The sequence below is a fragment of the Nilaparvata lugens genome, chromosome X, assembly GCF_014356525.2.
Source record: "Nilaparvata lugens isolate BPH chromosome X, ASM1435652v1, whole genome shotgun sequence".
Lineage (NCBI taxonomy): Eukaryota > Metazoa > Arthropoda > Insecta > Hemiptera > Delphacidae > Nilaparvata > Nilaparvata lugens.
This window is the reverse complement of record NC_052518.1, coordinates 10,914,434-10,927,999: the sequence shown is the minus strand read 5'-3', so window position 1 is coordinate 10,927,999 and position 13,566 is coordinate 10,914,434. Positions and strand designations below refer to the sequence as shown.

General features: G+C 32.3%; 1 protein-coding gene and 1 non-coding gene across 2 annotated transcripts in view; both read right to left on the bottom strand.

The window, feature by feature from the left end:
- Nucleotides 1–13,566, bottom strand: part of LOC111046083 (pyruvate dehydrogenase (acetyl-transferring) kinase, mitochondrial) — a 29,150-nt gene that overhangs the window by 13,788 nt on the left and 1,796 nt on the right. Inside the window, exon 2 of the mRNA XM_022331574.2 lies at nucleotides 1,000–1,207. Coding sequence (XP_022187266.2) covers nucleotides 1,000–1,207 — 208 coding nt within the window. The remainder of the gene's footprint in view (nucleotides 1–999; nucleotides 1,208–13,566) is intronic.
- Trnae-uuc lies at nucleotides 3,596–3,667 on the bottom strand. Its single transcript has one exon. It is a non-coding gene; the product is annotated as a tRNA-Glu (tRNA).

Here is a 13,566-nt window from a genome sequence, read left to right as displayed (position 1 = left end):
TTTTGACAAACGTCAGTATAGTGCATTTTCTAAAAAATTGAATCTTTGTCAAAATTAGTTATCTAAATGTGCGAAAGATCCAAGTAAGCTATTCTTGGTATAGTGAGATTCACTTTCATCTGTCAGCATTGATTGAATGGGGAAGCACTGACGTTATTTATCAGGAATGCTGACAATTTCAAGTGAATATGTTAGAATCGAATAAGTTAACAGTGCAGCCGCATCGACAATAATAATGATGGTTCATAATTAATTGTAAAATTACAATTTATAATAATAAATACTAGCACATCGACAATATAATAATAATAAATTTATAATAATACTAGCAGGTAACCCGTGCTCCACAAGGTTCCATTTTAAAACTTGACGTAATGAAATCTTGAAGAATTGAAAATAGGCCCATAACCCATCCTCTGTTAATTGAGAATTTTCGAGTTGATCAGTCCAGTAGTTCAGATGTGATGATGCGTCAAACATAATTTTCCAATCCCGTACGTGTATAAGCCAGTTCTTTCCTTTATTATAGTATAGATAATAAAATAAGTTAATTATAGAAAGCTATTTTTTATGAAAAATTCACTTTAAAAAAAACGTTTGTTCTCAAACCTTTAGAACCAGTTGTTAAACAAATATAAGATCTATTGCTGAAATAGACATATTTTTGAAATTTTGTACGAAAATTGGGATACATATTACATCTTGTTATAAAACTAGGAAGGAATTTCTCAAACTATTATGCTCCCGTGCAACTAAATGGATGATCTCTTCAAGTAACATGAGGAAAAGACAAAATTCTTTCCCCTGAGAAGTATGTTGAGAGCTATCTTGAGTCTTATGTCGATTTTTATCATACCAGGTAAAAAAGGCGAGATGAAGCTTTGCGAAATCCCTAAAACGTGACCTTTACAAAACCAAAATAATTTTTTAGTTGCAAACAAGTTCTTATATATAGGACCACACTGATCAAACATGAATGATTGAAAAAAATTGACTAACCTGTCAAGGTCCTTGCTGGTAGTATCGGCTTTCTCAAACTCGAGAATTTCATTGAAGGATAGAGCGTACAATTCATTGACATGTCCTACAGAGGGCATTTTCAACAAATTTTCAGGGAGCAAATGAATTTCCTTCATAATATTAGCGAGACGAACTGGCAATTCCTTGCGCAGGAACGTGTAAGATTTCTTCTCACAAGCGCTCAGTCCTGAAAAAAAACCCAACAAAACTCTCTTTATTTTTCAAAATACAATGTAAAAATTAAAAACAAAAAGCATTTCTTTTGAAATATAGGTGATGTTCTGGTAATACATAATACATGAGTAAACGACTAAAATAATCATAACCACTCATTTCAGGAAATTTGTGTCAATTTCAAATTGTTTTCTTCAATAAAGATCTCTCCTAAAACGCAATGGTTTCAATCTTTAGTGATGGTTTATTTTAAATTTTTCAATCAATCTTTACCCCAAAAAGAGGACAGATCATACTTATAATATTACTAAACAAAGGGGAAAAAACACTTGAAAAATAGTCACCTATCTGATAAGTGGTAAAAAAAATCATACTTCAATAACGAATACTCTAAGGGTAACCGTCCACTGGAACCGTATTCAATCGATCCGTTCGGCCGTTGGATCGGACGAATCTGCCGGCCGTTAATTCGGCCGAATATGGTCGTTCATTGGAACCGTTTACGTCAGTGTAGTTGCCAATTATTGAATTAACTACTATCATAGCCAATAACATTTTTCAAAAACAATTATTATATTGAGATTTTGAAAATTAAATAAACAAATATCCACTAGATTAGTTATTCATTATTAAGCAATCTTTGTTCACAGATTCCTTTGAATATCACGACGATGATATCTTTTGCCTCGCATATCCCACAATGGAACATGCTCTTGAACCAAACTTATCAACTTCAAAGAACAAACAAAAATTTTAGGTTAGGAACACTTTGTTGTCTCAGCTCGACTAGTTAGTTCGGCCAGATAAAGCCGGAAAATTCCATTCAATTCGGATCGAAAAATTGATTGGCCGGAGCCGGAACCTGTTGCAATGGACGAGCATCTATTCCTTTCTTTGTTGGGGGATCGTTCGGTAGTTTTCGGCCGATGCTAGTTCGGACGAAAACGGTTCTAGTGGACGGCCCGCCTAAAGGGCTTTCTATAACTTAAATTGTTTCTTTCTTCTCTTCACTAGTGGTGTGCATAGTTTGACAGCTATCGTATCAATTTTGCTCCTTTACAGACAATTTCAACTTTTTACAAATTTTCAGGCAGTTCTTCTGTTATTGCACCTACAGTTGATAAATTTCTACACTTACATGTGCTTAATATCCACAACTAAAGTAAGATACTTCTGCAGTTTCTTATCACTGATTTGCGTTACTTTGTGTGCTTGGTGTGACCATGTCTATTAAAGATTTGATTGTTTTGTTTGATTATGATGTCAGGTCATTTCATCAGTGTGATCCGTGGTCTGATAGATAGAGTGCTTGCGTAGCAGCATAGAGATCCCGGGTTCAAACCCTCTATTACCAAAACGTTTTTTAACCAGATCACTCCCGTGTTATTGGATGTACACGTTAAACTGTTGGTCCCGGCTGAAGTATGACAGTCGTAAGGCCCATCGACGGCTCAAATTATATATTCAGGCGGTGGGTCTCCTCACCAATAAAAGCCATACGAGTTTAATTTAAATAATGTGAATAATGATTACTGTAAATCCATACGATCGTATCGGTTCATGAATGAATGATCAAATTAATAGAGTATTCTACTCCTACTTTGTAAATTATTCTGAATATTGACAGCCTTGAATGGCATATTTCACGTCTTTCATCAACTTAGCAACGAGGAAAATTGCAAGATTTGATTGAATTTTACTTATCAAAGAAACTCACGCAACAATACTTTTCAGTTATTTAAGATGAGTGAAAACTGAAGAAGTAGATGTTTTTAGTAACACAAATCACTTATTTATTCCATACCACTGTGACAAACCTAATAGCATGTCTTCTCAAGGTGAAATGTGTTTTTCTTTCTTCACATTTCTGATGAACTATTCACTAGTTTTAGCCTTGGAGTTGTGAGTATCTTATTGATGAGTATTGATCAGCTCTTCTTCAAGATAACAGAATCAAACTTATTAGGCTTCCTGAATAAGAACTCAAACTATGAGCTACTGTTGAACACAAAAAGTAACAATAGTTACTTATTAACAGTAAAATAAATGAATGCCCAGGGACCTGGCTCAGTTCTGGTGTCAGGGTTGCACCTGATCAATATTTAAATACTGTGATTAAATTGTTAATATACTGATTAAAAATCAAGTAAACCTGTACTGTTATAAGTAGACAATCTATTATTTTTGAAGTACAGTAGTAGCTTAATATATATTTTCATGTGTGATGTGAAATCAATTATTCTATGATACCATTTAGCATTGATTATTCACTTGAAAATTTCAAATTAAAACGCACACTTCCGTTAGCAAAATTATGTACCCAGTTGAGAGAATACTCTCCTATACAACATTTTAAAAAAGTATTAAACCCAATTATTCATAATTCAAGAGCAAAAAATCCTTCCCATGCCGGGAATCGAACCCGGGCCTTCTGGGTGAAAGCCAGATATCCTAGCCACTAGACCACATGGGACCTGAAATTCGGCAACAATATTCTTCATCACCAGTTCACAGTTTCTGACACAATTGGTATTATTACCAAAAAAATATTCACATAAATACTCGCTTGCTTGAAAGCATTTACGAATTCCTCTCTCAATACAGCATAGAGCATCTATTACCAGTGCATAAACATACAGAAATAGAGTTGAACGAAATTAGGAAAAATCTGGTGTGGTACACTCACACAACTTTCCTTGCTCATTGAACTGTAAGCCCCGTTCTTAAACGAGAATAATTTAGGGGAATAACATAATGATGATTGGCGGCAACATATTTGAAACTACGATAACACTTCTGTATAATATGTGTATATATAATTGTTTTCAGAGAACTTTTTCCTTTGTGTAAATTGTGAAATTCATGATTTTTTAAAAGTCGTCAAAACAGCTGATCTACAGATGAAATATCTTGACTATGACTGTGTTCTTTTTATAAACTGCTCTACCTACCTCCCTCATGCACGAGAAGGAGGTTACAAATTCCATTTCTCAAGGATGGGGTGGACCCCCCATTAGTTTCCCAGGAAAAAGACTCATGCCAGTTGATAGAGCTGATAAATAACTATACAGGGTATGAATTTGAAAAAAATCGGTCGAGTTATTTTTGAGAAAATCGTGAAAAACATGTTTTTAGTAATTATCCGCCATTTTTCTCAAGAATATTACGGAGCTCCTGCAATTTTCCCAGAAATGAAACTCATGTCAGTTGATAGGGCTTATGAATAGCTATCCATGGTATAAATTTGAAGAAAATCGTTAGAGCCGTTTTCGAGAAAAACGTGAAAAACATGGTTTTTTAGTAATTATCCGCCATCTTGAATTGAATTTTATTGAATTTCTTACTGTTGGATCCTCATGGTATAAGGACCTTAAGTTTAAAATTTCAAGTCAATCGGTTAATTAGGAATGGAGTTATCGTGTTCACAGACATACACACATACACACACACACACAGACCAACACCCAAAAATTATGTTTTTGGACTCAGGGGGCCTTGAAACGTATAGAAAACTTGAAATCAGGGTACCTTAATTTTTTTGGAAAGCAATACTTTCCTTACCTATGGTAATTGGGCAAGGAAAGTAAAAGGAATTTGAAAGAAGACCTAATTAGAAAGTAATTTGAGTATCCAGAGTTTCAATATACAAGATATGAAGTAGCCCTACAACACACCATTCTCAAGAACAATATTTTCAATGCAGAAGTAAAATACATTGAATTAAAAGAAACATTGACAAATCAGTCAATTTCCTGACAGGTCAGGAAAAAGAAACATTGTCAGGTATACTCTACATGCATTTCTGGTTTAATCATTTTTTATCTGGCAGAAAAATTTGATAAACTGATGAAACGGAAAAATTAATGTGATTCATGAACAAGGATAGTCGTGAAGCTTGATAGGAGACCCATGAACATGAAAATAGATGATCTAGTTTATGGGCTGATAACAAAATTAATTGTTACTTCATTTACTGAGTGAATAGACCGAGAATTTGAGATAAAATGTATCAATGTGTTATCGTACAACATTTTTACAGTATTAAGGTTATCGTACCCTACTACACAGTTGTAAGGTTTCTATTCATCTCCAATTTTAAATTCACTTTGTTTTCAACCAATCTGAAATGATTTCTCTACTGAGAGATACAGTATTTTCATTGATATATGCATAAAAACTAATGTATTCAAATATATTTTGCTAGATTTCAATCTAAGAGAATCACTTAGAAAGGGGCACACTTTTTTCCTTGGAAAATTTTATTATGAACTATTAAAAGTGTGATTATAAACTACAATAATATTGCTATCTAATTGAAATTATGTTATTTTAAAACTTCCGGCAGTCGCGCTGTTGTAAAAAGTACAACAGTGTCAGTTTTTTTGCTGCACAAAACTATTGAATGGGGTGGTGTCAGTGAATGAGTCACCTATGCATTCCAAAACTTTCCCCCCATCACTCCACTGAGATGCAGTATCAACCGAGCAATGGTTCAGTCTTTAGGTGCAATTTAGTCGCGACAGTGCATAAGATAGGGAAAGACTGTATACGGGGACTGTAAACGAACCAATAATACAGAATTGATGGCTTTGCTTGATGTACCATATTGGGCTATGAAATAGTAATCATCTAAATGTTCATAGGCGTAAAATAATCCAAGAAGATGGAAAAATTAATTATACAATTAATTTATATGTTTTGACAGTAGAGTACATAACACTTGGAAAATTGGATGTTGTAGAAATTACAACATGCGACTGCTCGTGTGATTGAGAAGGGCGCGACTACCGGAAGGTTAATTTAAAATTGTGCTATTTTGGAATTGTTCTAAACAATTGTTCAACACTTGCATAATAGTTCATAATGCAAAACGTTTGAGAGAGAAAGAGAGCTGTTTAGCATAGAGTGTAGAACTAATAAATACGCTACAAAATGGTCGTAGATAAAGAGACTTTTCATACTTATCAGGGCGGTCTTCATGAACCAGTAACCCCGTGACTTGAGTTCAACACCCTGGTAGAGATTACAGCACCAAAAATAAAATTGAATGTCAAGAATTTTTCAGATTTTTCAATGTCAATCAATTACATCCTTACTATCACACATTCCATACTTCATGAAAATTATATACTTCCACATCATATCACCTACTTCATTGAAATCATCTCACTAAAATATGAATTAATAATCTATTAGCAAGTAATAAGTAGGTTTATTGCTTGGCAACTGTTACAGTACCACTGCAGCTATTAGATAAGTGAGCAACATTGAGACAAATGGCTTCCTACTGGATCTATAGTGAGGTCCACGTTATAATGGCAGTGAAGAAAGATAAGAGAACAACGTTGCCGATCCTCTGTCTTGTCAATGCATTCAATAGACGGTAGCTGATACAGGTTTATTGATGTAATATTAACTGTTCATTCTCGTTTAAAATGATAAATTATATTCTATTTATCAAGAAATTATATTTTTCAATAATTTAATAATGTATTTTCATACTCAAGATGAAATATTTTGTTAATTAGTTATTAATTCTACATTGTTAAAAGACAATCTGGCAACAGAGCAAAGCGAGAAAGAGATAGCGCTATCCGCTTTGTTGAATGATAGACAAGGATAGCAATACATTTGCTAATCAAGCACTGCCATTATAACGTGGACCTCACTATAGCACATTTAAACTCGGTTTCGGAGCATCACTACTGTCAGTATTCCACATTATAACATCATAACACTTCCCATTCATGCAATGCTGACACTTTGAAGTGAGTATTACTATCGTAGAACCAAATTGAAGCTCTGAACAGTTCTTTGGTCCTTGAAAGCTCGCATTTATTCATTGATATACAGAGTGTTTCAGAAGTAGTGTCGAACATTTTAGGGTATTGTTCTTGGATGATAGGAGACTACAAATGTCGTATTTCAAGTGTCCAAAACTCAGCGGTTATCTTTATACACTGCCATTTTGTATTCTTCACTTAAAAATTTTTATCTCAAGAACAAAATGTTGTATTGATCTGAAATTTGACATGAATATTAATTATGCTATAACGACTCAACTTTAAAAAATAAAATAAAAAATGTTCGATGTACATAATCAAAATGGCGGCTATTTTAAATTTTTGATTGCAAATTTCACGAAAACCGTTTACTTTACAGAAAATTTACAACAGACAAAAAGTTAGCAAATTTATCAAGATTTCAAGGATTTCATTTATTAAGATTGGCCAGAGAAATTAATTATTTTCGTACAGCATGCATGATCTTGAACAAAAAAGATCATCTGAAAAACATTGTAAAATCAGCTGGATGGCCATATGGAGCCATATCGAGTTTCAAAGCTTCATCTAGAATACAATTGGAATTAAAAATGTAATATTGATGTTTAAATTGTGAAAAGTGGTCATGCATGCAATACGAAAATAATAAATTTCTCTGTTATTCTTTGACCAATACTTGAGGTATCCATGAAATCTTGATAAAATTTGCTAACTTTTTTATCTCTTGTAAATTTTCTGTTAAGTAAACGGTTTTCGTGAAATTTGCAATTAATACATTAGTATTGTAATCCGACTGAGTCATTGTCAATATTGTGGAACCGTTCCATAATTGAATAAAAACACACATATGTTGTAAAACTCTACACAACTCCACAGTTGTGTAGAATTTGACAACATATGTGTGTTTTTATTTAATTCAAGTATTGTAATCATCACAGGTATTCTCTTTTATATTCGAGCCTTGTTTAGAAATTTTTGTGTCTTCAAAATTTTCTGGTAGATTAACTGTTTCAATATGACTTGTATCACTATGCTAACGAGTTACGAATTAACAAAAGTAGGAGAAAATTGTGGGGAATTGTCATAGACTCAACCCCGTGATCGTAGAAAGTGGACTGAACTAAAGATGCTATCTCCAAGTACATGTATTATGGTTAGGTCCCGTATATCGACATGTATTATCCGGTCACAAGTCAACTACTAGTAATATTGAAAATATTTCTACTAAAATGAGGAAAGTGGTGTGCACGAGAAGAAAATTTAACGAACAAATGACATACCTAAATATACAAAAATCGTATACAAGTATTGAAATGTATAGATTGATAGATATAATAAAATTCTAAAGTAGAACTTTACACGAGTCAAGTATAGCTGTATTCGAGCAGGATGCCTTTTATACGGTCAAGAACTCGTGCATAAAAGTTATTGCTCTACTGAACTCACTGAGTACCCATTCACTTATAAATAGCTCATACATGCAACATTCTATCGGAAATAACGATCAAACGACTTTTCAACTACCAATTTACGTGTAATTATTCTATTTAACTGCTCAATTTTTCAATTAGCCACTTCAATACCGCTTATATAACTACGTATGGAAACTATGTTGAAAGATATTCTACCATACTTCAATATAACACGTTTTAGTCATCTCAGCCCACATTGATATTATTTATAAGGAATACTGAGAGTATGAAATCAATCTTTAGTAAACATAGTAACTTGAAAACTTTAAATTAAAAGTTAATTATTATATTAATTAATAATATATTATATATCATTATATTAATTAATTAAAGTTAATTATTATATTATTTTTCTGTGCATTTATATTTTGTTTAACAAGTACTTGGATTATCGATACAATTCAACATTCATAGATTATCATCCACCAACAGAATTGTTTCATTTCTACTGCTGCTATTAGATTAAAAAAATGTATTTCTTATTTTTAGAACTCGTGGCTGGAGCTCAAGGCTTCTTTTTCCAGTCACGCCAAAAACTATTGTATTTTAATGATTATTTTTATTTGTAAAAATGTTCCTTGTATTTGGCAATAAATTCATTATTCATTCATTATTTTAGAAACTTATTAATTGAATCTCACATTTAACTGCATCTCTGTATTTGCAAGGTTAGTCCGTGAACAAATTAAATGATTATTCATTTATTTATTTACTTGAATCTCACATTTGAACTTATAACTATCGGAAGTAACTTTAAAAACGTACCTGAAATTAATTTCTATATTGATTTTATAATCAATATTCAATAATATTTAAAATTTGATTATAATCCTTGAAATACTATAGAGTAATTTTCATACTTTCAGCATTGCTTAAGTAAACCAATGCTTCCCATGAACGAATTTTGACAGTTTGGAGTGGATTTCACTACAAGTAGACACGCTAGATTATGAAGTGATTTGGTGGGAAAAATCGGCAGATAAAAATGTGGTAAAAAGTATAATTTTGGTAGACGAGTAGGGTATGGAGGTGGAGTACCTCCTTGATCCATGGCAGAATGAATTATGTTCGATCGCACGTAGTCTAGCCTTCATAATATATGAAGCCAATCACGTTTCAATGTCATGGTACAGCCGTGGTTTTGTCTTCATGACATGCTACTAGCCTACCAAAGAGAAATAGAATCTTAAACAGTTGCAGGCATATTCTATTGGTTACTACTACAAGAGAATGAAGAATTCTCTTGATTTAAGAGGATTTATCTGTGAAATTTTTGAAGAGAGAATAGAAAAGGGTTTATAATGTACGTAAATACACTACAATATTTATTTACAGGAATAATATTTTACTATATTTTTAATTTGCCGAGAAACCGATAAATATGCATTATCTGCAGTAGTTTTAGTAACTCACAAAATACGCTAGAGTAATTTCTCAGGTCGGAAATGATGAATTTAGAATTCAGTGACGAGTTGATCATTGAGTAATTGGTCATTTCACTAAGTGCAATATTGAATAAAATAAAATTTACAAAAAATATGTTCGGTGACTGAATAGTCTGTTTCATAAAAACATACCCAACTATTAGAAATTTATGTTCAATTCAAATACTTCTTACAAAATATTTTTGTGGGATTTAACTTCTTCGTTCTTCACTGGAGATCAGCCAGTGCTGATTTTAGAATTGGGTTACTGAGCATTATTTTATATTCTAACTTGAAATCCATGAATAATTATTTATACTGGTATAATAACATCAAGTTAGTATAGTTTTGAAGAAAATGAACTTCAAGGAGTGTCAAGTGTGGGTGATAAAATAAGTTCAGATTCGAGAAGAATATTATTGTAATAAGAGTAGGTTGAATGAGAGAGAAAGAAAGAAAAAATAGAGAGAATGAGTAATTTGATCAATGTTTTTATTGTGAATGGAAATTGAAATTTTCCATCAACAATATATATGTGACCTTGTTGCTTCGAATTTTCTTCATCCTGTTTTGACACTCCCTTTCTATTATTTTAATAAAGATAGAAATATGAAAGTAATAATGCTTCAAGTATTGGAGAAAACACGGTCAATTGAATAGAAAATCTAATCTTGAAAGAAATTCTAAATTTTAGTAATATTTCATAAACAAATAGTAATTTATTAATAGTAGCCTCCAATAAAAACAAAAATATGAATATAATCAGAAAAAATTATAGTTATTCAAGTGGAAGTAACCTCCAATATTGAAGATTATTGCAGATTACAACAGGTCAGAGTGTTATTTCCAGGAGTAAATCGAAAAATAATATATTTTATTCTATTACAGGGCTGATTTTTATAGGGAGATTACTTATAAATTTGGGGATTTAGAACTAAATTACACAGATTTGCAGTTGTAAGCAGAATATGTTTTTGAGCTCTGATCTCTAATATCACCTCAATTTAAAAAACTTATCTTCATTCACTTGAGCCTAATATTCATATCCATTTTTTGAATATTTTCAATCCCAAAAAAATACTACAAGCATAATAATTTCAAGTTCGGTCGTTTCCTAAACGACTGGAGCATTTTGTTTATCGAATAACCATCGTTAGAAATGCGTGTTACCCTGAACCACGTTTCAAATCTGAATACTGAATGTAAGCAATTGTTCAAATACGGCACGCCTAAAATTCATCACAGACAAGTCCTTTCAATAAGTACTTAAACAAAACAAGCAGCTTCCTCATTGCCATCCATGTTGAAAAATAAGCATCGCGCTAGAATACTCATCCAAGTCCGTACATTCATTTTCAGAAGCCAAATAATCACAGTAATTTCAATTTTCAAATTTGTGACAGAAGTTTTTGAAGATAAACAGGCTGGGATATCGACAAAATCACTCACCAACTAGGTTAAGGTACATGTTAATGCAATCTTAGTAATTGTTGTATTTTGTGGAAGAAATAAATTTGAATTGAATAATAACATGATTACTATAATTTTGAAGTGATTGCTGGATAGATGGTATGAAAATGATGATAGCATTAACAAATGTATAGGTTATGATAATTTATTCATCATTTACAATCAACTTAAGGACAAAGAAACATACTACAGTCCAAAACTTATTTTCATCCCAATTTCATAAAATAAATTGACCAAATAAAGGTTATGTGCGACTTTTCAATTCTTCACTAACTTCCACATTGAAACAAAACACAAACACTTGAAACAATCGATTTTGAATTTAGAAAGATTAAGATCCGAATTGATAACAAAATGCATTCTACTTAGCACTCAAAACTGTAAAATAAATATTAATTTGAAATATTTTGTTCCGAAAATTAAAACAATCCTCTTCACTAGAAGCACAGCTTCTAGTACTGAAAGGAAATATGAATGTTATGATAATACTGACTTTATGTCATAAATGAAGGGAAACAGAAAGTAGTAGTAGGTTAGTTGGTGCAATGGATTACAAGTTGTAGATAGTAATATTGATATCAAGTGGTAAACAATAAAAGATGATTAGTAAATGGTGAATATTAATGTAGCCTAATAAATATTGAACAGATCAATGCAGGAAATGGATTAATGACACATTAAGCGATTGGAAAATTGAGTAGTAGTGAACTCAATCGAGAACACTTGTTGAGTACATTGTGATAAGATGCACTCTAATAATTAGGTGCATTCAGAATAGCTCAACTGATACTTCAGACGATTGATAAGACAGAAAATCTGAATTTAGCTGTAAAACAGGAGCTAGAATCATTTTTTTAAAAATCTGGTGTGGTACACTCACACAACTTTCCTTGGTACCTTTCAACGTTAACTGCCATTTTTCTCAAGAATATTACGGAGTTCCTGCAATTTTCCCAGAAATGAGACTCATGTCAGTTGACAGGGCTTATAAATAGCTATCCATGGTATAAATTTGAAGAAAATCGTTAAAGCCGTTTTCGAGAAAACCGTGAAAAACATGGTTTTTTAGTCATTATCCGCCATTTTTCTCAAGAATATTACGGAGCTCCTGAAATTTTCCCAGAAATGAGACTAATGCCAGTTGATAGGGCTTATAAATAGCTATCCATGGTATGAATTTGAAGAAAATCGTTAGAGCCGTTTTCGAGAAAACCGTGAAAAACATGGTTTTTTAGTAATTACCCGCCATTTTTTCCGCCATCTTGGATTGAATTTTATTGAATTTCTTATTGTCGGATCCTCAGGGTATAAGGACCTTAGGTTTAAAAATTTCAAGTCAATCGGTTGATTGGTAATGGAGTTATCGTGTTCACAGACATACACACATACACACACAGACCAACACCCAAAAATCACGTTTTTGGACTCAGGGGGCCTTGAAACGTCTAGAAAACTGGAAATTGGGGTACCTTAATTTTTTTTGGAAAGCAATACTTTCCTTACCTATGGTAGTAGGGCAAGGAAAGTAAAAAATGTGTTCTGAGAGAAATTAACCCCTGTCTAGAAATGTTGCGATTACAGAATTTCCAGAATATTTCTTATGAAAGAACAAGACGTCTGGACAGATACGGCGATCACAATTAAATTATCTTCAAATTTATTATAAAAACCTATTCATCGGTCTAATAATCAAATTAACATGCTTCAATAGTAAAAAATCACCTTTTCATAACATAGCTCATTTCACCAAATAACTAGTAAATTTAAGCTAGTAATTATGCACAATTACTATTCAGAATTGAATGCTCTGCAAAATTCATCCGTTCAAAATAATCAAATTTTACTTTCATGTAGTCAACATAACTATTTACCTCTCATTTTGTTATTATGTGTATCCCTAAGCGCCGACTGTAATGACTATCCTCGCTGTACAAACGACTGAAGTCTATTACCTTTTATTGTAGCCTATTCATCATATCGACATAATTAGACTACAATGATAAAATAATAAATAATGATTATTAGTAACAAATGAGAGTAGCAAAATACAATTACTGTATATTATACAGTAATAGACTACAGTCGTTAATACACCGCGACAGTAGCCGAACGGCTATATTTGTCGCTTAGGAATTGAACTTATAGAAGATGCAAAATCCTACTACGAGATGTCAATTCTAAGCGAAAACTGTACGCGCACAGATATATTGTCAAGTTGTATCA